This window comes from Dicentrarchus labrax, unplaced genomic scaffold (genome assembly GCF_905237075.1).
Source record: "Dicentrarchus labrax unplaced genomic scaffold, dlabrax2021, whole genome shotgun sequence".
Taxonomy (NCBI): domain Eukaryota; kingdom Metazoa; phylum Chordata; class Actinopteri; family Moronidae; genus Dicentrarchus; species Dicentrarchus labrax.
The window spans coordinates 4282544-4309948 of NW_026136710.1; the positions used below are offsets into that span (position 1 = coordinate 4282544).

The 27405-nt window shown below is 40.5% G+C and overlaps 1 protein-coding gene across 8 annotated transcripts in view; it reads left to right on the top strand.

Moving 5' to 3' along the window:
- Positions 1-27405, top strand: part of tnca (tenascin Ca) — a 48046-nt gene that overhangs the window by 9970 nt on the left and 10671 nt on the right. For 2 of the 8 annotated variants that reach the window (XM_051413577.1, XM_051413578.1), the window contains exons 1-10: positions 6321-6638; positions 13370-13910; positions 15210-16523; positions 16877-17140; positions 17227-17342; positions 19100-19253; positions 20687-20956; positions 21414-21599; positions 21698-21787; positions 21992-22255. In XM_051413577.1, the coding sequence (XP_051269537.1) occupies positions 13445-13910; positions 15210-16523; positions 16877-17140; positions 17227-17342; positions 19100-19253; positions 20687-20956; positions 21414-21599; positions 21698-21787; positions 21992-22255 (3124 nt within the window). In that variant the 5' untranslated portion in view covers positions 6321-6638; positions 13370-13444. Of the gene's footprint in view, positions 1-6313; positions 6639-13353; positions 13911-15209; positions 16524-16876; positions 17141-17226; positions 17343-19099; positions 19254-20686; positions 20957-21413; positions 21600-21697; positions 21788-21991; positions 22256-22585; positions 22985-23919; positions 24370-25462; positions 25739-27405 lie in introns of those variants that run through there. The other 6 variants (XM_051413571.1, XM_051413572.1, XM_051413575.1 and 3 more) reach the window with 6 other exon arrangements.

A 27405-nucleotide genomic window follows, 5' to 3' on the forward strand; every position in this document is an offset into this window, starting at 1 on the left:
CTGGCAAGCCTCAGGAGTGACCTGAGAGGGATTTGTGATGCCTTCAGAGCCATATTAGTTCATGTTTGTGAGAGCTTTGACATCCTTGGTCTGCTCAGTGTCTGCACATTGGCCTGTAGCTGACTCAGAGGTAGACTGAGGAGGATGTAACGCCACATATGAGGATGCACGGCTCTCCATCTTTTCTGTCTACCACAGTTGTTTTCACACATTAACCAATGTTAATATTTTCAACACGATTACATGCTGAACAGTATTTTGAAATTTCTTGACACACAACTCTACCACAGCTCACTTCTCACTGCCACGACTGTCATCTGAGAGTATTTGATTTATTCTGCAGTTAAATCATATACTTAGAGTAGCTTGCTGTTATTATTTAATCTTACGTAACCCCCCCAGTCAAATCAAGTAGTTTTTTTTCCTGATATTTGCCAGAATTTGACCAGCTGTAATCATGAAACTAACTGTTGGCAGATATAGTTTCTTGCGAGTGTCTTGAGTTATAGTGGGTCATTAAAACTAATAAGGTCATGTAAGAGGTAGCTTCTTTGTTTTTCTGTGTTTATGTGTTACTGACAGTTTGTTGATAATAAATCTAATGACCCTCACTGGAAAAACCTCACAATCTAAAAGTCTAGAGAGATAGATATGGTTCGATATGATCTTGGTTTTTTAGACTAGATTTGATGTTTTATTGTTTTACGGCATTGAATATATGAAGTAGAATTCATGTGGCTTTTTGAAACTGATCAACAGAAAAAGATGTCAAAGTGAAAACCTATTTCTACAAAATGATGAAAGTTACTTACAAATATACAATACATAACTCACCCCGCATATTATTCACCCCCTCTAATAGGACTGACTTACATCATCACTGGTGCAGCTGATTGGTTTTAGAGGTCACATTAGGTCCATCCACCTGTTTTTATGCACATTTTTAATTTGCACATAAAAAATGTCAAGTGGAAACAGTGAAAATTCAAAATATCTTCCTCCCCACAATTTCGACACTTTGTACCTAATTTATGCATCAAAACGCAGACAAACGTTTGAACAGTGGCCTTTTAAAGAAACAGGAGAGACATTCATCTATCATAAACTTTGACTTACCTGGACATTTAAAGTGCTTCGATTGATTACATTTTGAGTAACAGTTTAACTTTTCTCATCAATCAGTCAGTTTCAACCGCTTACTTACATGAATTGTCTCTAGTGCTTCCACTTCAATTCAACTACACTACATTGATCTTTGCTTCCCAATTGCGTTCATCACATCAATTAATACATGAAACATGAATCTTGTTCTTCTGTAATGGTTTAATGGCACCAGATATTCAGTTAAAATTAGCGCTACATTTGGATGAAAATCTAGCTATAGAAAGTTAAACGAAAATCACAGGTAGTTTCAGTTGATTGTAGAGTAAAAACACAGATTTTGTTAAGTCAGTATTGGGGGTAAAACCTCTACCATTAAGACTAAAGAACATTTCCAAGCAAAGATGATTGAAAAGCACAAGTCAGGCGATGATATAGAACATTTCCAAGTCACTGAACATCTCTGGGCAATTACAAGGAAATGGAAAAGAGTATGGTACATCTGTAAACCTAAACCATGCAAGGAGACTTGTGAAGGAGTCCACCAAGAACATTTACACAGCTACTTTATTTCACGTCAGACTGCAGACTGTAGAAAAGATCAAACAGCGCATGTACCTCTACTTTAAAGCCTTTTGCACAAACACTCAGTAATTATATAGCAACATAATTACCTTATTTAAGTAACCATGTAAATATTTCAACGTAATCCATGTCTCCAATGTAATGTTTTGACATTTTCCATGTTGCTACATAAAAAAACAGTATATTAGTATTTTGTAGCTATAAACTGATTAAATAGTCAACTTAGCATACACTATTACATCACCATGAATGTAATTTGGATTCATGTTAAAAAATTAAAGAATAAAACCGCTGCATTTACTGACCTCATGGTTCATCTTAGGTGAACAGTTGAGCCTAAACTAACCGTGACCCATTGAGCTCTGTGATTACAACCCAGTCCAAAGGTCAGACTGGAGACACTTTGCTTTTCTTCATGCCAGTTTCAGCCTGTTGAGATTATAGAGGACTCCACCAAGTAGCACGTCAGCCTAACTGTATGGATTGGATGAATGAACCATAATTTGTAGGAAAGAATGCGACTGTATGAACTACCAATAAATGTTTAGTCTTAGGGAAGTTCTCAAAGCAAGCTGTGCACAGGAGACTAAAATTCATCGAAGTTCAAGAAAAGAAAAGGCTTAATAGTTCATTTTAATGTATTAAAAATAATCTAATGTAGTCTTTTGAGGAAGAAACCTGTGAATTGAATTCATTTTATTCCTTGGAGTTTAGGGAGAATTATTGCTTTCATTAATGATACATCTGCTGATTATTTTCTTGATTAGTCAATTTATTGGTCACTGAAAACAATGGAGAATAGTGAAAAATACCTATCATTCGAAGAGGACATCTTTAGGTTGCTTGTTTTCTATAATCAAGTCACATAACTTGAATAAAAATCCTAATGAAGAAGCTAATACGGGGGGAATTATTAATTGAGTATCAAAGCAGATCCAAACCCAGTCCAATACTCAAAGATATTGTACTTACTATGATATGAGAGTTAGAAAGCCAGCAAATATTCACATTCACATTTTTTTCAAGGGAAGGTTTTGATTTTTTGCTTAGAAAAAAATACACAAACTTTTAATTGATAATCAAAATTGTCCCTGATCAAATTTCTGTCAATTGGCTTATTGTTTCTACTCAACTTCAGCCACAAAATGATCAGCTTTTTACCATTTTATGTTTTTTAAGAACATTTCAGATGTTTTCAAACCTAAATGCATTGAAGCTAAAACCATGTTTTCCGCATTATTATCTCACTGGACGTTTTTCTGTATCTGGTTATGGCCACATGTTGAATCAAAGCTCAGAACTTGACTTTTTAAATTGATGAACTACTGTATCTAACACCTATGTTAATCTCCAACACAAAGAACACGTGTGTTTTGAGGATAGTTTTGGTCTGGTCAGTCTCTCCTCACAGAGCCATCTGCTTGGCAGATTTACTCATGAATGTGTTAAACTAAATGTTTTTACCATCATTGTCTGACCTCACTGAGTTTTCATTGGGCGGTGCTGATGGTCTTTGATAGATGCTAGATTTATACATTGTTTGCCATGCTAGCAGTGTCACTAGGGATTGCAATGGTGGTCTGTTGGTCAACCACTTGAACTTTTAGAAGATATTTAAATTCCCCAGAGGAAAACTTTCTAATGTATTGCCATGAAATTTGGATTAGATATTCACGTTCCCCAGTGGATAAATCATGACGTTCGTAACCCCCCTGACTTTTCTTGTAGTGCCACCTTGAGGTTGACGCTTATGGTTTTGGGTAAACACCTGCTGGATCGATTGCCATGAAATCATCATCATCAGGTCTTATATTTTGGTTTATGAGCATCAAAACAAATTGCATTCCCATCAGCCTCAACTTTGTGTTAGTCCATGCTAGCATGCTAAAACACTAAACTAAGATAGTGAACATGGTCCACAATAACTGCTAAACACCTTCATGTTAGCCTTGTCATTGTGAGCCTGTTGATGCATTTAGTACAACCTCACAGAGCTGCTCGTGTGGCTGTAGACTCTAGAGTCTCGTTAAGTGGCAGACGTGGTGGCCTAACGTGTTTTTGTTCCATTGGTGGCAAACATTCTTCAGATTGTCTTGTTGTAATCATAACTGCCATTTTGTTTATAGCTTTTACAGTAGCAAAAGCTTGCAAATGTTCTACGGTTTGTGCCTGAGCCACGTGTGTTATTTTGCAGTGTGTAGTACATGTGAAACACATGTGGAGTCTTAAATTAAAGGGCGCCCACAGTGTGACCTGGTTCCACACACATTTTCTCATTCTTTAGGGCTCTCCATCAGACCAGATCCCTGGGGTCTTCTGAAGCTCAGGAGTAGCTGTGATTTAATGAATGTTGGCAGATTTTATGAGTTTATCCCCGGCTTGTAAATGGACCCTCTTCAGCACATACTTGAACTCTGTTTTAGACATACCTTTATTTCCTGTTTGCATGACAGGATCTATCTTGGAAGTACGGACACTTGTTTGTCTTTGTGTCTTGTGGCTTTGTTTACCTGACCCAACCATCGTGCAATGAAAAGTGACAAATCTACTTAGTTCTGTTAGATTAGTCAGGATTTATTGATTTACTCCATTAATTTGATGCTTTGATGCTCCTCCTTTCTTGTCGGTTTATAAACACAAGGCCAGAATTAACATTTCAGATTGGAATTTATTTATTTTTATTTATAAATGCAGGATAAACATTTTACATTTTATTCACAAACCGAGGCTCTGTATGGAACCACAATAGTATTGCATTTGGATTTTGGGGAAAAAAATGGCAAATCAGTGGTTATAAATCCAATAGAGGTAAAAACAATTAACCAATTCAATGATAAATATTGTTTTTCATTTTTCAAACAAACCCACCAAACATTTTGCTTTCTTTGTCTTATTTGATAGTAAATCTTTGGAGGGGAGAAAAAAAGCAAATTTAAAAAAAATTCTGGTTTTGTTTTCTGATATTTTAATGACTAAATCAAAAATAATATGGAAAACAATCATCAGAATAATCGCGGATGAAAATAATCCCTAGTTGCAGTCCTAACTATCAGTATGGTGACAGTTGAGATGACAACTGAAACGGCAGTTGACAGCTCGTACCAAGAGAATAACTGTCTATCAGTCATTGCCCCTTTTTAAGCTTATTTTCTTTCTATTTATGTAGTCTTTTTTTATCTGTTTGTTTCTGCATCTGTTCTGTACACCACATTGTAGAGAAAGCCTCTGATAGTCTTTTAGCTATTGTATGCAAGAAGTGTAAATGTACAATGTACGAGGTTACTGTGGTGCATTTGGTGCTACACAATGTTTAAACTAGAGCTCATAAATGGAAAAGAATTTATGTTACAGATGTCACCAGGTAGCCGTTTTATATGTCCAAAGTTTATTGATGTGCAACACAAGTGTCAAGCACAAGAAAATAGATCCCCAGGTCAGTCTTTTCTTCATCTTATGCGACAGTAATCTGATTATCTTTGGGTTTGGGACTGTTGATCAGGATAAAAAGCAATTTGAAAACATCCTAAAGGGCAATTTCTACTAGTTTCTGACATTAGTTGCCTAATCTACTCAATTAAGAAGTCTTTTTTACACTTTGTATTCACAACAAACCGTAAACCAGCATGTTATGAACATCTTAACCAGTCTCACAGACTCACTTTAAAGACTAAAGCTTATCCTAATCTAATATGAAGATTAAACTGTGTGGCGCCCGTATGGTGACATGTCGCCCGCTTCCCCTGCTGAGCTTCAAGTAGTCTCGCAGTTGTACATTAAAGTTTGGGTCCGACTACAACTGATATCCCATATTCCCTTGCAGCTTGCTTTCATTTTAATCCAAGATGGCTGGACACAACAGTTGAGAATTTGTTAAGAATTGTTTGAATTGAATAAGAATGTTTCCTGCTCATCCCATCTGTTTAAATGTAGAATGTAACTGTGTCTGTGCAACAAATAACTGTGTCTGAGCAGGGAAATGTTTCCTACAGGAACTGGAAATTGGCATCCACTTTTACCTGTCACTTTTTATTCATTATCACCTACTGGATAATTACTGGAACTATTCAATCAAGCAATGTACCGCAGGTTTATTGAATTAAGAGTGGTTGCATGTATAGTAAAATGTGGCTTCAGCTGCTGTACATCCATCAGTGTGACGGAGCTGGAGAAGGATTCACACTGTGAGTCTTTATGAGCTGAGGAATTAGTGTGAAGTATGGAAATAAGGAGTAGTGGTGATGGGTGATTGAGTGGGAGTTTCCTCAAATATGACATCAAATTTTTAGTAAATTAAAAAAAGACTATGCCTCGTTTCTGCAGCGTTAATGGTCCAGGAGAAAATCCTAAATCATTATTGCAAAGTTAATATAGTTGAAGGGAAACGTCTGTCTGCTGTCTACAGTCTGACTTCACTTTCCTCTCATTCCCGGGCTTTCCCCTCTAATTTTCCTGCACAACCACAAGCACTGCTCGCTCTGTCATGACTGCGAGTAACACTGGCATCTCATTTAAAGGCAGCAGCCCAGCTCTGCATCCATTAGTTACAGTAGAGGGAGGGAAGAAGGGCTGCGGAGGGAGGGAGAATGACGGCTATTTAAGGGTTGGAGTTTAAGCAATGGGAGTCTGACCTAAACACTCCTCACACTTTAAAAGACATTTACTCCCACTCACTCTCTCTCTCTCCCTCTCCCTCCCTCTCTCTCTTTTTGACTCGCTCTCTCTCTCTCTCTGTCTGTCAGTGAAGGAGCTGAACCTCAGCCTGAGCTGTGAACGGTGGGGAAAGATAAGGAGCTGGCTGAGGGAGGACTGACAGAGCTGCCACCTTGCTGGAGAGGCTGCAAGACAGAGCAGTGACACAACAGAGCAAAGCATTGTTTTCCTGGCTTCAATGAAGGTGTGAAGACTCGAAGGAGCGGCTCATCTTACCTACACAGGCTTCTGCACTGCTACAGGTAAGAAGATATATTTACCTCATTAGAAATGTCCTTTTCTTGACTTTTCATTCATTTGTTATTGCTGTTTGAGTTGAATTACATTAAAAATGCAATTAAATGGTGTTTAAAATAGAGACATATACAGTAGTAGTTGCACACATCATTAGTTGTTTTTTTTTTATATGTCTGTGTAGCGCAGGTTACCCCAACACCAGCAGGCATCGATTATAGTTTATTGGAAGTACATTCTTGGTTTATACTGCAACTTCTTCCTCAGTCAGACACACACAGCAGCCAATGCAGGATCAGAGGTGATGACTGACTGCTGTGGGAGTGAACATGTGGAAGAGTTATCCACAGCTTTGATCGTCTTTAGTAGAAGGGCCTGCAGCCAGCACTTTTCATGCCAAAAAGATTCTCTCAAAATTTTGTGAGGTTGTAGATCAATACTCTAAAAATAAAAATAACAATAAAAACTGTCCATCTGTGTGTGTGTGTGTGTGTGTGTGTGTGTGTGTGTGTGTGTGTGTGTGTGTGTGTGTGTGCATGGGGGCAAAGAAATATGTGTTTGTGTGAGTATCCCTCTTGTCTGGTGGAGGTTCTGCAGCTTGATGATTCATCACGTTACCTTGGGCAATGCAATTCAGTTCTCATTGTGTCATTTTTCCATCATGGAGATTAAATTATGGGAAAAGTGGGTGGCAGGCTTTGCCAGTGTGTGTGCAAGGAGAAAAAATACTTCATCCATTCAGCCCATTAGCTCTGCTTAATTGAAATCTAAGTCTGGCTTAATGTGGTTTTAAGTTCTGCTCAGAAAGGAATATTTCAGCTGAAGGAGATTATAATCGTTCAGCTCCTCAGATGTACTGTCAAGATTACTCCAAGCTTTTTGTTTTATCCCACAGCCTGCAGTTCTTCAACTTGTATCTAAATGAACGTCATGTCCTATCCGCAGCTATTCGGGCCGGGATGTTTTACATCTTCCCTCTGCTATGTGCTGGGTGTCCTGGGATGTGTCTGTGCAGCAGAGTGCGAAAGGTGTCTCCGTGAACAAACTTCTGTCAGACGGACAGCTGGTTTAGTAGCTGGAACTCCCCCCAGGGCTCGTCCTACACCTATTCCCTCTGTGTGACCTCTGCACAAAGAGCCAGAGGTTGATCATAACTCAGCATCACACACCTCTGCCTGTCCCAATTTTCAGGGGTCAGTTGAGCAACAGAGGTGTGGCATGGTGACACCCGTCTTAGTTACATAGTTAACAGAATACTCAAATGTCTGTGTATTATATATGATTATGTAACTACAGGCTCTGTGCAGATGTCAGCCCTAGCTGTGTCGGTGTGTTTTTAGTATTGTAAATCTACCAGTATATCTAGAATCAGGTGTGTTTGTTTTGACAGGGACTGTGCACAGATAGCTAAAAATAATACTACTTACAAAAACAGCCAGTTCAGATCTGCTCTTATTAACCAGTGGAGGGATATCTTCTCTAAGCATTAAATGCTGATAAAGAACAAAAAAACTAGAGCTGCAAAATGTCCAATACTTTGGTTTCTAGTTTAGTTTTCTTTACAATCAATCAACAGGTGCCAGTAATTCTCCCAGATACGCTGCAATGTGCCAACAAAGGCAGGGAAGAAAGCTGCAGCTGAAAGTTACTATACATAGATGTGAACAATAGCTGATTTAAACTACTTAAAATTCAGCTTTGCAAATGTTTGACAAGGAAAGAAATTCCCTCGACATGCGTGTTAGACCTCAAGGATACGTGTTTTTTTACGTGTCTTTTGGTGAGTAACACTGAATGTAAACATGTTTGTTTACACTAAACCTCTTTTAATTGATCGTATTGTCAATAAAACGTGAAAAAATACAGAAAAAGTGGCAATGTGACATATTCAGATAGCTCCATAGATCTTCAAATATATTCAGTTTACTAACAAATATGACTAAAAAGGCAGCAAATCATCACACCTGAGAAGCTGCAGCCAGCAAAATGTTTCAAAAGAAAAGTCTCTTATTACAAATGTTAAAGCTTTTTATTTCTCCTTGATTGAGGAGAGACCCCATGGGCGCAAACTGAAATTGAAATGTGCATCCTGTTCAGGCTCAGCTGGGGACACATAAAGCTCAGGTTTATTATTCTTGAAGGACTACTTCAGGATATCTGTGCCGCAGTGAGGAAATTTGTAATCTGTTAATGAGGTGTTTTGCAATTTCTGTTATTGTATCGGCTACAGTAACTAGTCCAATTAACTTTCTTGAGAGGATTTCCAGCTGTTCTTCCAGATGCTGTGAAAATCCGACATTGCCATTCATGGCAAATAAAAGTGCTAAAATATCACAGATGAAAAAATAAGCAGATGCACTGGATTAACATTCACTGCTGACCAGAGTCCTGACATGCTGCTTGTGGTGTTCTCATGGATGCGAGTGGTTTAAATCGGCGCGTGGAACGAAGACAACTCTGTCTGTCAGAAGCGAGAGAAAGAGTTCTTCAGATGGAGTTGGTCAGAAAGGAATTAAACATTAAATAATGCATGCAGTGGCACTTTCAGTTTTACTGAAGGGTGGGGTAATTGAGCCACTGTGTGAAGTTCCTCAGTGCCTTTTTTTTTTTTTTTTAAACTTTTTTTTCTTTGACTCGGCAAAACAGATGTCGTCAGTCCAAAGCCAACATTCCCAGTTTCCCTTTTCCACGCGGGAAAGTTCCTTTCTCGCTGCCAGCATGGGGGAAGAATACTAAAGCTACAGCAATTCTGGATTATAGCTTAGTGAACAGGTTATATTTATTTCAATTTTCTCTCCAAATTGTCTTCCCATGTCCTGTAGTCAAATGAGATGTCCTTGGTCAACCCCTGGTCTGCTGTGAATGATGTATTCTTTTTACTGTAAGCACTATTAGACTCATATGTAGTATGACTGTGAATATAGATTAGTGACACTGAGACACTTTGAACCTATCAAACACATCTTCCATATACCCCTCACTGCAGTGCACACAGTGTGGATTGAGTACCACCGTCCTGTGTCCTTCTTGTTTTAGTTCTGGGTCCATCTGAGGTTGATGTTGAATTGTTAAAGAAAGCACACGTTGACTTTAAATGTAGTTGCATTCTTGAAGATCGAAACAGAGTTGTACAGCCACAACGGGAGAGTCACACTATTTGCTTTATTTGGTGAATATTTGTTCCATACACCTCAAACTTTGATATGCACTACTCATATATTGCTATGACATAGTTTAATTTGCAGTGACTTTATTTTCTGCACTTTACAAAAACAAAAGATGTGTTCATTTGCTTGCTATAAACACTTAGTAAAAGCAGTGCTGAGGATCTGAGGATTCATTATTTACCTCCAAGACCGCAAATTATCAGTCTTGGTGTCTTGTAAAGCTTTCTAGAAGGAGATCAGAAACATATTGACAGACCTAGTTTTCAGATTTACAACACCAGCCGTAACCTACCTTTATCCTGCCACACACCAGATGTGCGAGAACTTGTGAAACCCAAGCTCAGTTTTATATCTGTGACTTTTAACACTGCAAAAATGCTGGTAAGGAGCACTTGAAGAAGGAGAGGTCAAAGGTGGGGGTCAAATGTTAGGGCAGTAAAGGAGAGAAAAGAGCATTGATGAGAGGGGTCCTCCTTTCATACCGATACCTCAGCCCAAACAGTTTAAAGGCACTACGGTGCCTGTAATGGAAAATATTTCTCATATGCATCAGTTTTATTTAAGGAATACATCACGCTGCCTGTCATCCAAATATAACAAAATAAAAACGAAAGATAGAAAAGAAAGTGAAAGACAACATTCAGTCGCCATGGTGTTCTCCTCTGAACTTCATAACACCACAACATTTCCTCTCGGCTTGTAGGACACTCGCTGTATTTAAAGGCTGTTGTCAAGTTGCCCACAACTTGTCACATCGTGGTCTGTTGATTCTTGCTTCTTTTAATCTGCTGTATTGGTTTTCCACAAATATAAATCTCAGGCTATTCCTTACAGGAAAATTCATCACTGGGTAGAGAGCTTAGTAAATACACACAGGCTCAACCTGCCCATTAATCCCGAACCTTTCTGTCAATACTTTTAGTCTTAAAAGTCTATTGAGATTGTGATATTTTAGAAGATATTCCAGTGTTTGAAGGAATTTCACAAACACAGGCATCCAGGTCCAGTAGTGGCTCGAGTCGGTTAGTATTCTGGGTCCCTGGGATTCTTGTTTATGCCATCACTGCATTCTTCAATTAGATTTCTGCACATACTTAACTGCACAAGTCATGATCATATCTGAGTCTGGGTTTGTGTTAAATATCCCCCGACAGGAGGTATCCTTCAGAAATGGGTTGGCTTGTATTACTGATCCTATTCTCCTCGGCCAATCCTCAATAAATGTATAGCTGCGTAAGTCATCAAGGTCTCCTGAACACTTCCTTGAGAGCGAGGGTTTCTTCTTCATCACAAACGTCATATGGGATGAATGGTAGAGATGGGAAATATTCACATTTAATGACTTTTTTTCACATCTTCAGAATGATTGTATGAGTACAGTAAAATACTGTGAATTGACAACATTATATCCTTTAAATGTGGGCTTAATTACATTAATTAACAATTAATCCTGTGGTTTGGGGTCAAAGTTGAAATGGGGTCAAGGGATCTGTATATTTTTGACATTTTATTGGCCTATTTTCTGTCATTTGGAAACTTTTTAGTTTTAAAGATTTGTAGATTGTCTAAATATGGATGGGATGTTGAATTGTTGAGCAGATTTGGTTCTGGGATAAAGAATAGTTGTTTCTCTCTTCATGTGACAACCTAATGTATTTTTTTTTTCCTCCACATTTTTGCTTGTAATTTTTTACATGTCGGTTTTTTTTAGGTATGGATTAGAGTGGATGTTTTTGATTTATGCACAGGTGCCATGATCTGTTTTGATTTTGTATCTCTGGAGGATTCAAAAATATGTCCTATTCATAAATTAAAAGAGGAAAAAAGATGAATGCAGTCATGGTTACATGCAACAAACACTCAGCTGAACCTTTGTTGAACATCTACTTTCGTTACCTGATAGCAGAGTGTCAGCATTGTCTCAATAAATAGTTTCCAGAGGTCTCCATGAGAATTTAAATCCAGGTGCATGTCTTTTTGTAGCTATCACTACATTAACAATTCCCTTCTGGAAGTCGTTTTTCATTGATTTGCATGTGCAAGCTCTGTCAGCTGCTACCAATCAAAGAAAAGCAAGACAAAAAATCCTCCATCGTTGACAAGAGATGCAACCTCTTTTTATGGAGGTATAGTTTCACACACTCCTCTCAGACATGGCAGCAGACATGCGTGTGAAAATGGCAAAGATGTTTCCGTAAGTGAGGAAGAGACCCGAGCACAGACCCAGTTTATCAGCTAGTCTGTGCAGTCACTGTGGGCCTTTCTATTGATTTCTCATGCTTACTCAGATCCTTTGGAAACTCAACACTGAATAATCCAAGGAGGCTTTCCCACGCTGAGGAAGAAGCTTGTCATTAGTTCTACTTTGGCTCCCACAAATTATAGTGTACTTGGTGTCCAGCTGATGAAGTCATCAGCGAGATTTGTGGGTGAGAAGAAGTCCTCTGTATGGGATATATTCAGTTTTTTTTTAATGTTATATACATTAACAGCTGAGCTTTTTCAAGTATGTGTATGACTACTTTGCAAGAACTTGATGTGCCAGCACAACTGGATTCCTTTTTTTATGCAGCAGTACATACACTCTCTTTCTTTGGGTGGTTAAATTGGATGTGGCAATTAATCTGGGCTTTGTTACAACCGTGTTTTCAGTTTTTTTTGCTCTATTGACCTTTTTACAAGTTCTACAAATGGAAAGACTGATACCAAAGCAGTAGTTTTTTGTTTACTGTAGCACTATCACATAGGGATGAATAATATCACTATATAAACTTCTGTTGTGTAGACTGCTGTAACCGCTGTGGCTTGCAATACAGTGACTAATAGTCTGATTATTTACTGTTTACTTACATTAGTACCTGACTCACAGATAGACTTGTGTGCACCACAGACAAGGCTGATGTTAGTTGAAGTAATGTGAAGGGATCCTGGTCTGAGGACAATCTTCAAGGAAGTGAGTCAGTTGGTAGATCCAATTTGGATCTGGTGGAAATCTTTACTGTGTGCAGATATATAAAATGCTTTTCAAGCCCTTGTCTTATATATTAAAGGAATAATTCTATTTTTTGGGGGAAATTTTCTTGCCGGGAGTTGGATGAGAAGATGGGAACCACTGCCAGAACGGTCTGTTTAACATTAATATGAGGAAGTTACTGCCCTCCAGCCAAGAACTAGTCTGATCAATAATCCCTGTAAAACCACAAGTTGTTGTTCTCAGTCTTTTCAGGGCTTTGTACGGATTAAACAAACAAGATACGATGTGTTAATTATTGAGCTTGAGAGCTTGGTTTTAACATAACCAAGCTGTTTACCACGGTTTCCAGTCTTTATGCTAAGCTAAGCTAACTGGCTGTTGGCTGTTGAGCACATTATTAAATGTCTTGTTTTGTCCGACCAACTGTCCAAACTTCAATAATATTCAATTTACTGTAACTTAAGTTCAAGAAAAGCAGCATATTGTCAATTAATCAGTTGGTGATTATTTTGTTACAATCAATTAATCGACTAATCATTGCAGCTCTACATTACAATTAAACTGCATTTGTATTCTCAATAGTTTTTCTGTTTTGCAGAACTTTCCCCATTAACCTGGATTGGCCTTCAATCAGAGGTTCAAACTGGTATTTATTTCACGACCCACGTCTAGCATGGGTACAAGAGGCCTTCTGGGCTGCCTCCTCTTCACTGCTTTGCTCAGCTTCTCAAATGCTGGGCTCGTGAAGAAAATCCTACGGCACCGACGACAAACAACCCCTGAAGAACATAACATCACCCTCCCAAGTGCCGGCCATCCCGTGGTTTTCAACCACGTCTATAACATCAATGTTCCTGCCGGTCCCCTGTGCTCAGTGGATCTGGACTCTCCTGAGAGCTTGCCCTCCAAAGATACCGCAGTGTCTTCGGGCCATCACACCAGCGAGCACACCGTCGATGGGGAGAACCAGATTGTCTTTACTCACCGCATCAACATACCTCGGCAGGCCTGTGGCTGCAAAGACGACCTGCCCGGCCTGAAAGACCTCATGAGCCGGCTGGAGATGCTCGAAGGAGAAGTGTCAGCATTGAGAGATCAGTGTAATGGAGACGGGCCCTGCTGCAGCGCACAGCTCACAGGTAGGTGTCTATCTTCTATAGGTATGTAGATAACAGCCAGTGCAAAAAAATAATCCTTTATTTCTACACATTCTTCTATGAGCCTCTTTGAGTATAAGGCCCATCTGTTCCATCGTTCTGTTGAGAAGTTCTCTGGAATTCAATGTGGGGGTGTGAGACTCCCAACAACTCATCGGTTACTTTGAATTGGGGCATTGTTTGACTCAAATGACATGCAGTTTCTGAATGTCAATGAAAGTAAAAAGTCTGATCTGGTAGTTGCTAAAATAAGCCTTGGACTATTTCTGAATGATGCACTCTTAAAGGGATGGACACTTTTTATTTATTTATTTATTTATTTATTCATGTTCTTGCAGAGCGTTCGATGAGAAGATCGATATCACACTCTTAAGTGTATTCTGTATTTGAAGCTAGAGTCTGCAGCATATAAACTTAGTTTAGCATAAAGACTGGAATAAGGGGAATAAGCACCCATAAAACTACAACTTGTAGTTTTTAACAAACAAGATATAACATGTTAATTGGTAAGCTTTATAGACCAGACTAGCTGCTTCCACCTGTTTACAGTCTTTATGCTAGGGCTGCATAATGTCAATTATTTTGACAGATTTTGATTGTGATATGATTCATGTTTAGAAGAAATTTTCATTTTTGCTAAAAAAAATCTATTGAAACCACGATAATGTGTCATTCTTTGTGGTCTGTACCAAGCAAACCATAGTTATGCTCATCTGGAGAACCACATTTCAAGGCCTTTCTGAAAACTTCATATGTTGGCCAGGATTTCCGTCATATGGCACCTTTCACAAAAACATAGACCTCCGTGCAGATGACATTGTGTAGGAAGTACCAGATAGTACAAAGCTGCTTTGTTTTGACCTGCTGACTTTACAATAGGTATGAAGGACAGGGAGCGTCGCATTAGTTTCAGTCGGAACACATAAAAAAAAATAAAGTGACGTAAACCTGGCCCAACGTTGAGATTTCAAACTATTTACAGGCCACTTGGCCGGTGATACCAGTTTGTTTTTCCACCACCCACTTTGCGGTTGTTAATTTCGGACCCTAATTAAGTGTACAGACATGAGAGTGGTATCAATTTAATCTAACTCTCAGCAAGAAAGCGAATGAGCTCTTACTTTAATTCTTCTGCTGATCGTATTTGAAAAAACAACAACCTGACATTGATGTCTTTCAAAATAATTCAATACAACATCACAGACATGTTCCACGAAACGTTTTAATTAAATAGGTAAAACAAAGAAAAAAAATAACATAAAAATGTCTTTCTTACCAAAGGTGAGCTGGGAACTAAACCTTACTGCAACGGTCATGGAAACTACAGCACTGAAACCTGTGGCTGCGTATGTGAGCCTGGCTGGAAGGGACCTAACTGCACTGAACCAGAGTGTCCCAGTAACTGTCAGGACCGGGGGCGCTGCGTTGACGGAAAATGTGAGTGCTTCAAGGGCTTCGCCGGCACAGACTGCACACTTGAGGTCTGCCCTGTGGACTGCGGAGCATACGGCCAGTGTGTGGGTGGTGTTTGCATCTGCTCTGATGGTTACTTCGGTGAAGACTGCTCTGAAACCAAATGCCTCAACAACTGCAGAGGCCGCGGCCTCTGTGACGATGGATACTGTGTGTGCGAGGAACCCTGGACTGGCATCGACTGCTCTGAACTCATCTGTCCCAAAGACTGCTACGACCGTGGACGCTGTGAGAATGGCACCTGCTACTGCGACGAGGGATACACCGGAGAGGACTGTGGAGAACGCACTTGTCCCAACAACTGCCATGGTAATGGTTTCTGCGTTGATGGCCAGTGTGTCTGCATCGCCGGCTTCAGCGGAGAAGACTGCGCTCAGCTCACCTGCCTTAACGACTGTAACGGCAGAGGTTCGTGCTTCAACGGCATGTGTATCTGCGACGCGGGCTACCAAGGGGAAGACTGCAGCCAGTTGGCGTGTCTCAACAATTGTAACAACAGAGGCCAGTGCATAAACGGACAGTGTGCCTGCGATGTGGGCTTCCAGGGAGACGACTGCGCGGAGCTTTCCTGTCCAAACAACTGCCTGCACAGGGGGCGCTGTGTTAACGGCCAGTGTGTGTGCGAGGAAGGCTTTGCCGGAGAGGACTGCAGCATCAAGACCTGTCCCTCAAACTGCTATGGCCGCGGCGAGTGTATTAAAGGACGTTGTGTGTGTCACGCAGACTTCACTGGCGAGGACTGCAGTCAACTGAGCTGCCCCAACAACTGCAGAGACCGCGGCCGGTGCGTCGACGGGCAGTGCGTTTGTGACGAAGGCTTCACCGGGGAAGACTGCAGTCAGAAGGCTTGCCCCAATGACTGCCTGGCACGTGGTGACTGTGTGGATGGCAAGTGCGTCTGTCAGGAAGGCTATTCGGGAGATGACTGCTCTGTGCACGCCTGTCCAGGCAACTGCAACAACAGGGGGCGCTGCATCAATGGAAGGTGCTCATGTGAGAGTGGATATGAAGGCGAAAGCTGTGCAGAGCTGAGCTGTCTCAACAACTGCCAGGACAAAGGCAGCTGCGTGAATGGTCTGTGCGTCTGTGACGAGGGATATATTGGAGAAGACTGCTCAGAAGGTAAGAATCTCTGTTCAGTTCAGAGCAGAAAGGATTTGGCACTTCACAAATCCTGAAATTTTCCATTTAACTAGATGTACTATAAAAGCAAATCCAGAGTGATGTCATTTCCTTCTATTCTCAAACTTCACTCACCACTCATCTTGAAAGAAACTATTTTAGTGAATATAAAAGTGGTTTTCGGTTTGTGTATTGCCGTTGTCTGCACTTTGTTCGCACTTCTTTGGCAGTTCTTCACACCACAGCCAGATGTGGCTCTGGAGTTTGCATTAGCTCTGTGTGGTGGTGGATACTTGATGATCAGGGGCATGAGAGACTCAAAGTTTTTCTTTTTTGGTTTTGTATTTTTCCAGTGTCTCCTCCAAAAGACCTTACTGTTGGCGAGGTCACCAGTGACACAGTGGACCTGTCATGGAACAACGAGATGTTGGTGACCGAGTATCTTGTGACATATGTGCCCACCAGTCCCGGTGGTCTTCACCAGGAGTTCACCGTGTCAGGAGACAAAACTGTTGCCACTGTCCGAGAGCTTGAACCTGGTATCGAGTACCAGATCAACGTCTACGCTGTTCTGAGCAACAAGAAGAGTGTCCCTGTCAGCGCGAGGGTGGCCACAGGTACATCCATCGTCTCTGATAGTTTACTGTAAATATACATAAAAAATAGTAACTTAACTATCTATGGTCATTTTCCATCCCTCCAGAACTTCCACAGCCAGAAGGTTTAAGATTCAAATCGGTGAGAGAGACCTCAGTGGAGGTGATGTGGGACCAGCTGGACATTGCCTTCGATGGCTGGGAGATCTATTTCCGCAACACGGTCAGTCTGCCCATCAATTCTGAAGGCTTACCTAGGATTTTGTTAAACCGACAGGGAAAAAGTGAGAGGTGATAAGCAATGCCAGCTTATTGGAAGTCTCAGCAAAACATGGATTTATTTCAGTGCTAACCATTAAAATTGCTTTGACATATGGAAAAACTCAGCGAGGGCAAGTCTGGATGTCATAGGACTGCGGGTAAATCTGCAGCTCAGAATCCAAGCCAGTAATTCTTTTGAAAGGAAATCACTCTGCCAGCTGATAAGTCACAGGTCTATTTAAGTTTTGCACTTACTGCAGAGTTTTTACACATTTCCAAATATGTTGTCCTTTCCTGAACATCATGCTAATTTTGCAGATGGTGTGTGAGATGTTCTCTCGCAGGGCAGTGCTGTTTTTGGTTATCAGTCCTCTCACACACACACACACACACACACACACACTTCCTGTGCTGTGCAAGTTCCCAGCAACTGTTTCATGCATACCTAGATGATGTTGCTGTGTGTAATTTATTGCATGCAGCGTTGTTTCATACTTTCTGTAATCTGATTTCTGAGGTGCCATGGAAATTAGAAACACAGTTTTTGTTTTCTTATAAGAGCTAAAGTAGGCGGCGCAGGCACTGTTAGATAATAAACCTCATTGTATAATAATAAAGCCACGACAGAGATCCACCAGTAAATATGTCATATGCAGCCTTACTTTTTGGATTCATATATTTTATGTCAGATGGTCTGGTTTCAGCGATCTAATGGTTATACACTTAAAGGCTGCTTTAAGTAATATATTTAGAAGGTATTTCTTGGCTCTTCTATTCAGACTGTTAGGTATTACTCCCAGTAGTCCCACTGTGGCATCTTGTGGAATATCCTGTTGAAAAATCTCCTTCTTTCTTTAAAGTTTAAGTAACAAGGATAGATTTATGCTAAAGAAACTTAAAAACAAAATACCAAATAATAACTTAATACAGACTGCAAACTGTATTATTCTGTTTGTTTTGAACTGAAAGAGTACTTCTAAAAGTCTTTTAACCCATTACACACATAAAGAATAAATGTTTTGCTTTCTTGCCAAGAATTAGATTTAAACCACTCTTATGTCAGCCAGTCAGCCAGGCTGAAAACGGCTAGTCTGGCTCAGTCTGAAGATAGCCTCACGGTGACTACAAGACTACAGGGAGTCACTGCACCTGGCCAGTAAATAGTCTGGTACATAACCTCCAATAAAACAACACTGTTTTTGTTTTGTACACTTCAGTTTTTGTACGGATTGAACAAATGATTAACTAGTGAGCTTTAGAGGTGTTGTATGGAGCCAGGTTAGCTGTTTCTCCCGGTTTCCAGAATTTATGTTGAGCAATAGGGATCCCCATGTGTGAACTGTTTTCGGTCGCTGTTACTTGAATTGCTGCTGAACTAAAGAACGTTCGCTTGTGCAAATTGATGTCACGCTTTGCAGCTATGTGCTAAACTAATCTAACAGCGAGTGATATCAATCCTCTAATTCTCAACAAGAAAGCAAGTGAAGTGTTTCCCAAAATGACAAACTATCTTTAAATCCAATCAAAATATTTCAGGATTTAAAAATCTGCCATGCAAGAAATCTAAGCACTAACCAGCTGGATGTAAATTTATCTTTATAGAGTACTTAAAGCTACTGCAGGCAGTGCATGTGTTGATCTATTGATATGATTTCATTACTTAATCATCTGATATCTGTGTCTAGGATATTTTACTTCATGCCTTATGTGTCCTTGCAGAAAGAAGAAAATGGAAAAGTCGTGAGCTCCCTTCCATCCTCTCAAAACCAGTTCCTCCAGTCAGGCCTTGGGCCAGGACAAGAGTATGAAGTTTCCATCAACATCATCAAGAACAACACCAAAGGACCCCAAACATCCAAAAAAGTCACTACCAGTAAGTGTCTGGCTGTAATCAAACATTTTCTGAGCGCACTCATTTTTTAGAGTCAACTGGTGAGATCATGGATGTCTAAAAACATCCACTTGGTACTAAGTATCCATTTCAGTTGGTATGTCATTTTCCTGCTCTCTCTGGCAGCCATTAGTTTGGTAGGATACAAAAAAAAACCCTTTCCTTCACTTGAGCACCAAGTAAAAAAAAAAAAATACATTAATGTCAAAAAGTGAAATTCCATAATGAAAAGAAGAGTAACAACAGGAAATCCCCACTGGCTCTCCACAGCTCCATCTAACAGATTTTACCTAAAGAGTAATTACTCAGACATATTGAATCCCAGCCTAGCGTGACCATGTAATAGTTGTTGTTTTTTTAACTTTCACTAAATCTCTCTCTGAGCTCTTGTCCTCAGCCCACTGAAGCTTTCATTGCAGTATTACTCCATACATTACGCTGCTTACGCAACCGATATGGCACGCCAGGCTAAACTTTCATTGTGCATGGAAAAGCCATTTAGTTTACAAGTCTGTGTTGGTGGACCCTCTGGGTATCACACCATTTAATTCCTGATGTCATTTATTTGTATAGGTTGAAACTAGACACATCTCCCAGAAATGAATGATAGAAGTACGGTTAAAGCTTTTTTACTCCCAGAGGTCCTTTTATCCAGCTCCAAAGCATAGAGAAAAGATGTCTCCTCCACATGTGGACACAGGAGATTTGTCAGGTAGTAAACACAGCGTCGGAGTGAAAGGAAATCACATTATATTTCACTATAGCCTTTCCCTTGTTGATCCAAGTTATTGCTTTTGTCTTATGCGCGAGCCAAGTTGAGTCTTACAAGGGCAGTTTTATGTACAAAGGATAAATGAATATGGCAGCAGTGCTAATGTTTGGTCTCAATCTTGTTCTCACACCAGTGCAGCCAGTATCTTTGCTCGACCTTTTCTTGATTCATTTGTGAATTTATAGGTCCAGTGTATAACATTTAGGAGGATCTATTGGCAGAAATGGAATACAATATTCATAGGTATGTTTTCATTAGTGTATAATCACTTGAAAATAAGAATCGATATGTTTTTGTTACCTTTTAGAATGAGCTGTTTTTATCTACAGAGGGAGTTGGTCCTCTTCCGCCATGTTGAACCACCACTACATGTCACAGTATAAAACAGTTTTACGGGTAGTTAGGTGGTGCAACTATATCCTGGCGAAAGTAAAGTTATTACAATTCATCCTGAGGGGATACGTCAACCATATCAACAATAACTTGTCACTTTTATAGAGATTCAGCCTTTCTGTCTTAGTAATTTGATCTCCATTTATTTGATAGTGAAGGAAAAGTAATTTCTTATGCATCTTTTCTTACCCTCGATCTCCGACTTAACTGCGATTAACCCTTGGCTCTCCCACCAAAATTCCCACCCTAGAGATTGACGGGCCCCGGCAGGTGGAGGTGAAAGATGTGACGGACTCCTCGGCTCTAGTCAGCTGGTCTGAGCCGGTGGCACCTATGGACAAAGTCACCATGTTTTACAGCCCCAGCTCCGACCCCTCGGATGAAACCAGTGTGGACATTTCCCCCCCAGACAAGCAGTACAGCATTGACAGTCTGAGACCAGACACCGAGTACGAGGTCTCGCTCGTTGCCAAGAGTGGAGACATCACCAGTGACCCTGTTACCGCCACATTCTCTACAGGTAGGCTGGTAACTATATTTTCATTCATTAAAAGCTGCATGTCCAAAAACTATTAAACACATCAGTGTTGCACTGAGTAACATGTTGTTTCATCACAGTGAACATTGGTACTGTAGTTTATTTTGAGTCAATCCCACATACACCATCTGGCTCCTGGAAATACTCACTAGAGAACGCTGAATATAGTCCCTTACAAATGCGGTTTAGTAGCATTTGCTAAAAACTGCAGTACCCAACTGTTTTAGTAATTTACTGACCTCTTACAAGAAAAAAAACCAATATATTTATGATCAGTTTTTAAAGATTTGGGGATTTGCATACATCTGTTTGCATGCTGCAAATTGTAGTGGGCCAGTTTCCTATAAAAGCTGACATAATAAATTGAATGTCTGTTTATAAATCAAAAGTTTTTGAGCAGAAAGCTTATTTTCCTAATATGACAAATGTATTTCTGTAGCCTTGGATGCCCCGACAGACCTGCAGGCTCTGTCCCAGACACATGACAGCATCACTCTGGAGTGGACTAACAGTCAAGCTGATGTTGGCAGCTATCGGGTGAAATACAGTCCCCTTTCTGGAGCGACTCATGGCGAGGAACTGTTCCCACGAGGACCAGGAGATACCTCCAAAGCTACGATCACTGGTACGGGTCAAAGAGACCAACATTAGTAAGTACTACCGCACACAACTTGTGTTAATGGCACCACATGTTAATTTTCCTTGTGTCCCTCCATGTGTCAGGGCTAAAGCCGGGGACAGAGTATGGGATTGGTGTGACTGCAGTGAAGAATGAAAGGGAGAGCCTCCCCACTACTACAAATGCAGCAACTGGTGAGAGAGGCTGCCGAGCAGCTGTCCAAACAGTAGTCCTTCACACCCTTTCATAAATATACACACGGCCAAGTTTGTTGATACAAATTGGGTGATGAAAACGAATCGGGTGAAAGTGATTTATGATTTGCATTGAGCTCCAGAAGTGACGAAAGAATTAACAAATAACAGAGGGTGAGTGTCACAATTTTTCTCTCCTGTCAGATATCGATCCTCCCAGAGATTTCAAAGATGTTGACTCGACAGAGACCTCGCTCACCTTGAGGTGGCAGAAACCTCGGGCTAAGGTCAGCGGCTACAGGCTGGTGTATGTCTCCAAAGATGGCCAGGTTGAGGAGGAGGAGGTCCCAGCCACAGCGACTAGCTATGTCTTGTCGAACTTGACTCCTGGAATGAGCTACACCATCACTTTGACTGCAGAGAGGGGTCACAAGAGGAGCATGCCTGTCACCCTTCCTGCATCCACAGGTGGGTAGGAAACAGTTTGACCACAACACGATCTTAAAATAAATAACACATGCTTTCAGGAGGTTTTTGTCCCTCAGGACTCTTCAGGACTTTTAAATATAGATGGTTTAGTGCACAATAGTTGTTTCTATTCTTCATAGTACGTCAGTTTTCAGTTGATATATATATTAAATAAATGCACATCAGAGTTAAACTTTTGAGCTCGCAGAGTTTTGACAGTTGGAAATAAAACTACAGCCAACAACCACCAAGAAAATGAGATGCACTTAAACCTAAATGATGCTGTCTTGATTTGTGCCCCCCTCCCTTTTTTTTTATTTTTTCTCGTAGCCTCTTTCACATTTTATTTAGCTGACTCAGACGACCGTGAGCTAACGACTCCTACAGGCTCGGAGGACAATGTCATTAGCTTTGTGTATTTAGACCCCTCTGAGTCCCAGTTCTCTGGGCCGGAGCCCGAGGACGAGCTTGGAACGCTGACTATCTCAGGCATCACGCCTAACGGATTTGACCTCTCGTGGGAACTAAAAGCTCACAGTGTCTATGATAGTTTCGCTGTAGAATATAAAGACACCCAGCGATTATCGGATGTGAGAGAGGTCCAACTTCCTGGAGATGCCACTGGCTCTAGAATCCAAGGCCTGAAGGCATCCACAGAATATCAAATAAAACTTTATGGAATAACCAGTAGCCAGAGATCTGCGCTACTTGAAGCTGTTGCAGTCACAGGTATAAGCCTCTAAATGTTGAGACACTTTGTCCCGTTGATTTTTAACAGCTTCTCCCTTTTTAGTGGAAATTATATTCTGTTTCACAGACGTCAAATAGGTGCTAAGATCAGAGTAGCGTTATGAGTTGCATGCTGGTACTTCACTCATTGAGACAAACCCAACAGAGATGATTTTATTTTCACAAGGAAAACTCATTTTCATCTCACCCCATCTGTCATCTGACAATGCTTCAGTACTGTGGCAGAATGTTGCTTCCTGAAAATCAAATACAAGAAGAAATCTACAGTGGGAACTAAGTCCTCCCTGAGCCATTGTTACCTTCAGATACAACGGGGTTACAGTACGCTGGCTGTTCTGATTTCTTCCTTCATTTGAGTTTTTTTAAATGCAACCATTTTGCTCTTTGAAAGAAAGCCTGTGCCACTAATTCCATCCACATCATTCATCTTCTTCAGTCCCATTTACGCAATTAAATGGTTCTCTAGCAGTCGGAGAAAATTACACCATACGTCACTCGCATGTCAAACAAGTGACTCAACAGTCTTTCTGTAGGACAGCAGCAACCAAAATGGCTGTGCATGGCTTCAACATCTATTTGAAGACAACTGTGTACTTCCACTCTGGTGGACTACTCAGAACCTTCAAAAATTAATGGCACTGACTCAAGGGGCCATTAATTCCTAAGCTGTTGCTTGATGATACAAACCGCGGAAACCATGGAAAAACATGGATAATAAGAGACAAGAGACAATTATGAAGCCTTCACAGGAATAATGTAGATCCAGGGCAGACCTTTTTTGTGCAAAATTATTTGATTTGAATTCTACAGTGTTCTTATTTTAACCCACCTAGTTTCTTCTTCACAGGTTCTTTTCCAGTCATCAACAGAGCCGGTAACAAATGTATTCTTTAACCTGCTTTTATTCACTGTAGCACCAAAGCCTACCTCTCCAGATGTACGTACGCTGAGCATCAAAGATGCCCCAACAACCCCACAGTCTGCTCTGGATATTGAAGCAGTTCAAAACCCAGATCCCCTCCGTCCTCTTAACACTGAGGCTCCCTCCACTCCTGATACTGGTCTGATGAGCTCTGGGGCTGAGCCTGAAAGCTCAGGACTGGACGTATTGGGGGACCTCACAGTCAATGTTACCTCCACTAATATAAGCTTGGCCTGGTCGGCGCCTGATGAGGTGTTTGATAGCTTTTTGGTGGAGGTCAGTGCTCCGTCAGGGGCGACACAAGCTCATGTGACCACACTACCAGGAAGTGTGAGGAAGGCTGAAATAGAGGGTTTGTCCCCCTCTACACAATATGAAATTACATTGCGAGGGCTGGTGGAAGGGAAGCGATCTTTACCTCTCAAAGTTTTTGCTACTACAGGTACATGGAGCAAATCTTTTTTTTTTTTTTTTAGGCATTCATCTCAACCCATCATCATCACATCCATCTTTTTTGTTTGCTTTTAATATTTCAGTATGGTTGCATGGTATTTTTTTTATTTTATTGTAAAAGACAATCGTCTTTCATCCCATGTTTTCTTTTGTTTAACCATTGACTCGTTAACGGCGGAGTATTGGGGCCACAAAACTCAAGAGAGAGATTTCAAGAGAAAAGTATATCTTCAGAAGAAAAATGTAATATTTTAAAATAAGTAATATTTTATGAATCAGAGTCACTGTATTTTCAGAATTAAGTCATAATATTTAAAGATTTTAGTCATATTTTGGGGGGGAAATCCTTAAAAAGTTAGATTTTAAGTCATACCATTTTGAAAAGAGAGGCTGGAAACAAAGGATTTAAATCGTAATATCTTTTTTTTGTGAGTCAGAATATTCCATGAGCAGGTAGGTAGGTACTTTCTTGATCCCCGGGGGGAAATTAAGGCCATCTGACATGATGTACAATACAAGTAGGCCAGTGTGATTATTATTATTATTAATGTCCCCCAGCTTGTTATTATTATTATTAATGTCCCCCAGCTTGTCTGTGACCACCCTGATGGATCCAGCTGGAGGAGGAGTTGTACAGTCTTATTGCAGCAGGCAGAAAAGATTTCCTTAGTGCTCCGTAGTGCGACATAGTTGTAATAGTCTGGTGCTAAAGGAGCTTCTCTGCTCTGCCAGAGTGTCATAAAGGGGATGGGAGGGGTTGTCCATAAAAATAATATATATTTGATAGTTTCGTGTCAAGTTATTTAAAGATAAAGATTTAAAGTCATCAACTTTCTTTTATGAAATTTTTCTTAAAATATTTTAAAAAATAAATATCATGACTTTCTCATAATTTTCTCGACTTTTTCTTTAAAATCCAATGTTTAATCCTGAAATCTGAGATTATTTTTCTCTAACCGTGGCCCGAATACTCCCATTATACTTGCGATGAATAATGTGCCTTGAAAAAGTTAATGTGAGAGTAATTTTTACAATCCATCTTGCCATTCAGTTGACCCCATTCTGATCTGTCTATCTACCAGAGGAGCTGAAGCCCATGGTGATGAACCTCACCATCTCTGACAATACATGGGACAGCTTCACTGCGTCCTGGAGTCCCACGGGTGGGGAATTTGACAGCTTTGTCATTGAGGTAACAAACTTGGAGAATCTCGCAGAGAGCCAGAACCTCACTCTGTCGGGAGACGCTTTCAGCCTGGGCATCTCCGGGCTGAATCCCAACACCAGCTACATGGTTGGCCTGTTTGGGATGTATCAGGGCTCCTTCCTTGAACCCCTGTACACTGAAGCCACCACAGGTACCTGCAACTTGCAGCGTTGCGGTGTTTTGTCCTCTAACTTTTTAACTTTCTGTCCTCTGGGTTTTTTTAATTACCTTTCTATTTCAGTCGGTATCTGTGAAGCACACACAGACACATACTAGAACCTCTGTTGCCCCACTCACAGTGGAGCGTCCACAGCTCGCTGCATGAAACGAAGCCGATCATAATAACCTAATTTCTGTTTTGTCATCACTGTCCATCACCCTGGCGACAGGGTACTGTACTGCTTCATCTTAACCAACATGCCATGAACCATTCTTTTACCCTCCAGCCACTGTTTCTGTCTAGCTGAGAGAGGGCAGGGTGATGGGCACCTGTGCCGCATCACTGAGCCGAGCAAACGCCCCTCAAATGTTCACCCTTACCCCGAAATGCTCCCTCAATCCCAGTTACCAAAGTGCATGAAGCAACCCCCTCCCCCTCTACCATCTCCTGCATCGTGGTGAGGTTTGACGCTGATGTGCTGCAATGATTGCAAAAGCAAAACCAATAACTTTCACCCCTCACACGCCCGTCACACCATGACAGCGTGACCATCTCATTTCATCCCATCAACCCTCATTCAGTGTATAATTGATTAACCTTGGCGGATCATTTGCCCGTGGATGTGTAAGAGATCGCATATGAGTTCTCGTGACATTTGAGTTCTGTTAGTTTGTGTGAATGACACTGAGATCAAGTTTATTTTCACAGAACGTCAAAGTAAATATCCTCATTTCCTTTTGAACTACTAGGTGGCAAATGATTAAATCTTCTTGTCATTATCAAGGTAAAACGCTAATAACATAACCTAAGGGTTAACAGTAACGCCATTTTGTTTTACATCTGAATGATGCCTAAATTGTCTGCTGCATGTTTGCATGCAACTGACTATAAGTCTCATCGCATGTAAGACATATGTTTTTATAAGTTTTTACTTTCTCTGTAGCTGACCTATTCTGCTTTGAACCGCTGTGGTGCAACATTATGCAGAAGTGATCCTGTCGTCAGTGTTACAGATCAGCTGCATGAGCAGATCTTCCTCCATATGCATGAAAGAGACTTTATTATATTTCTTCCATCGCCACATTTTCACATTTAAATCAACACTTACTTTGTTTAAACTTGCAGGGCAGTATTCTTCAGCTATTTACTATGAAGGCTTTTGTGTTTTTTTTTTTTTTTTTCTCCCTTGCATTACATGTTTGTCCACCTAATTATCAGGTTTTTGATAAAGAGCAATAGGCGTAATTTGCCCTTTTAAAGCCCCGCCCCTTTTTACTCTGTGCTCCAATAACAGCTAAACAAGCCTCGGTCAGAACCAATCAACTCTCTCCTTTCCTGTATGTGCTGCGCTCGTCTATGTTGAAAATACAACCACATTTTGAAGATAGTTCAAAGATAAAAGCGATCTTAAGTTAGCAAAACACTAGCTAGCTAATCTACATAATGTATTATCTAGCCTACTAGCTAGATCATTTACATTAATTGTTAGTTTGCTCATTAGCTAAAGTTTAGGGAACATATGCTAACTTAAGATGTGACTATATGGCGCTTTTATCTTTTAACCATCTTCAAAATTTGGTTGTCTTTTCACATTAGCCTACCCTAAAGGACAGAGGTTCTGACTGAGGTTAACTCAACTGTTAATCGAGCACGGAGCA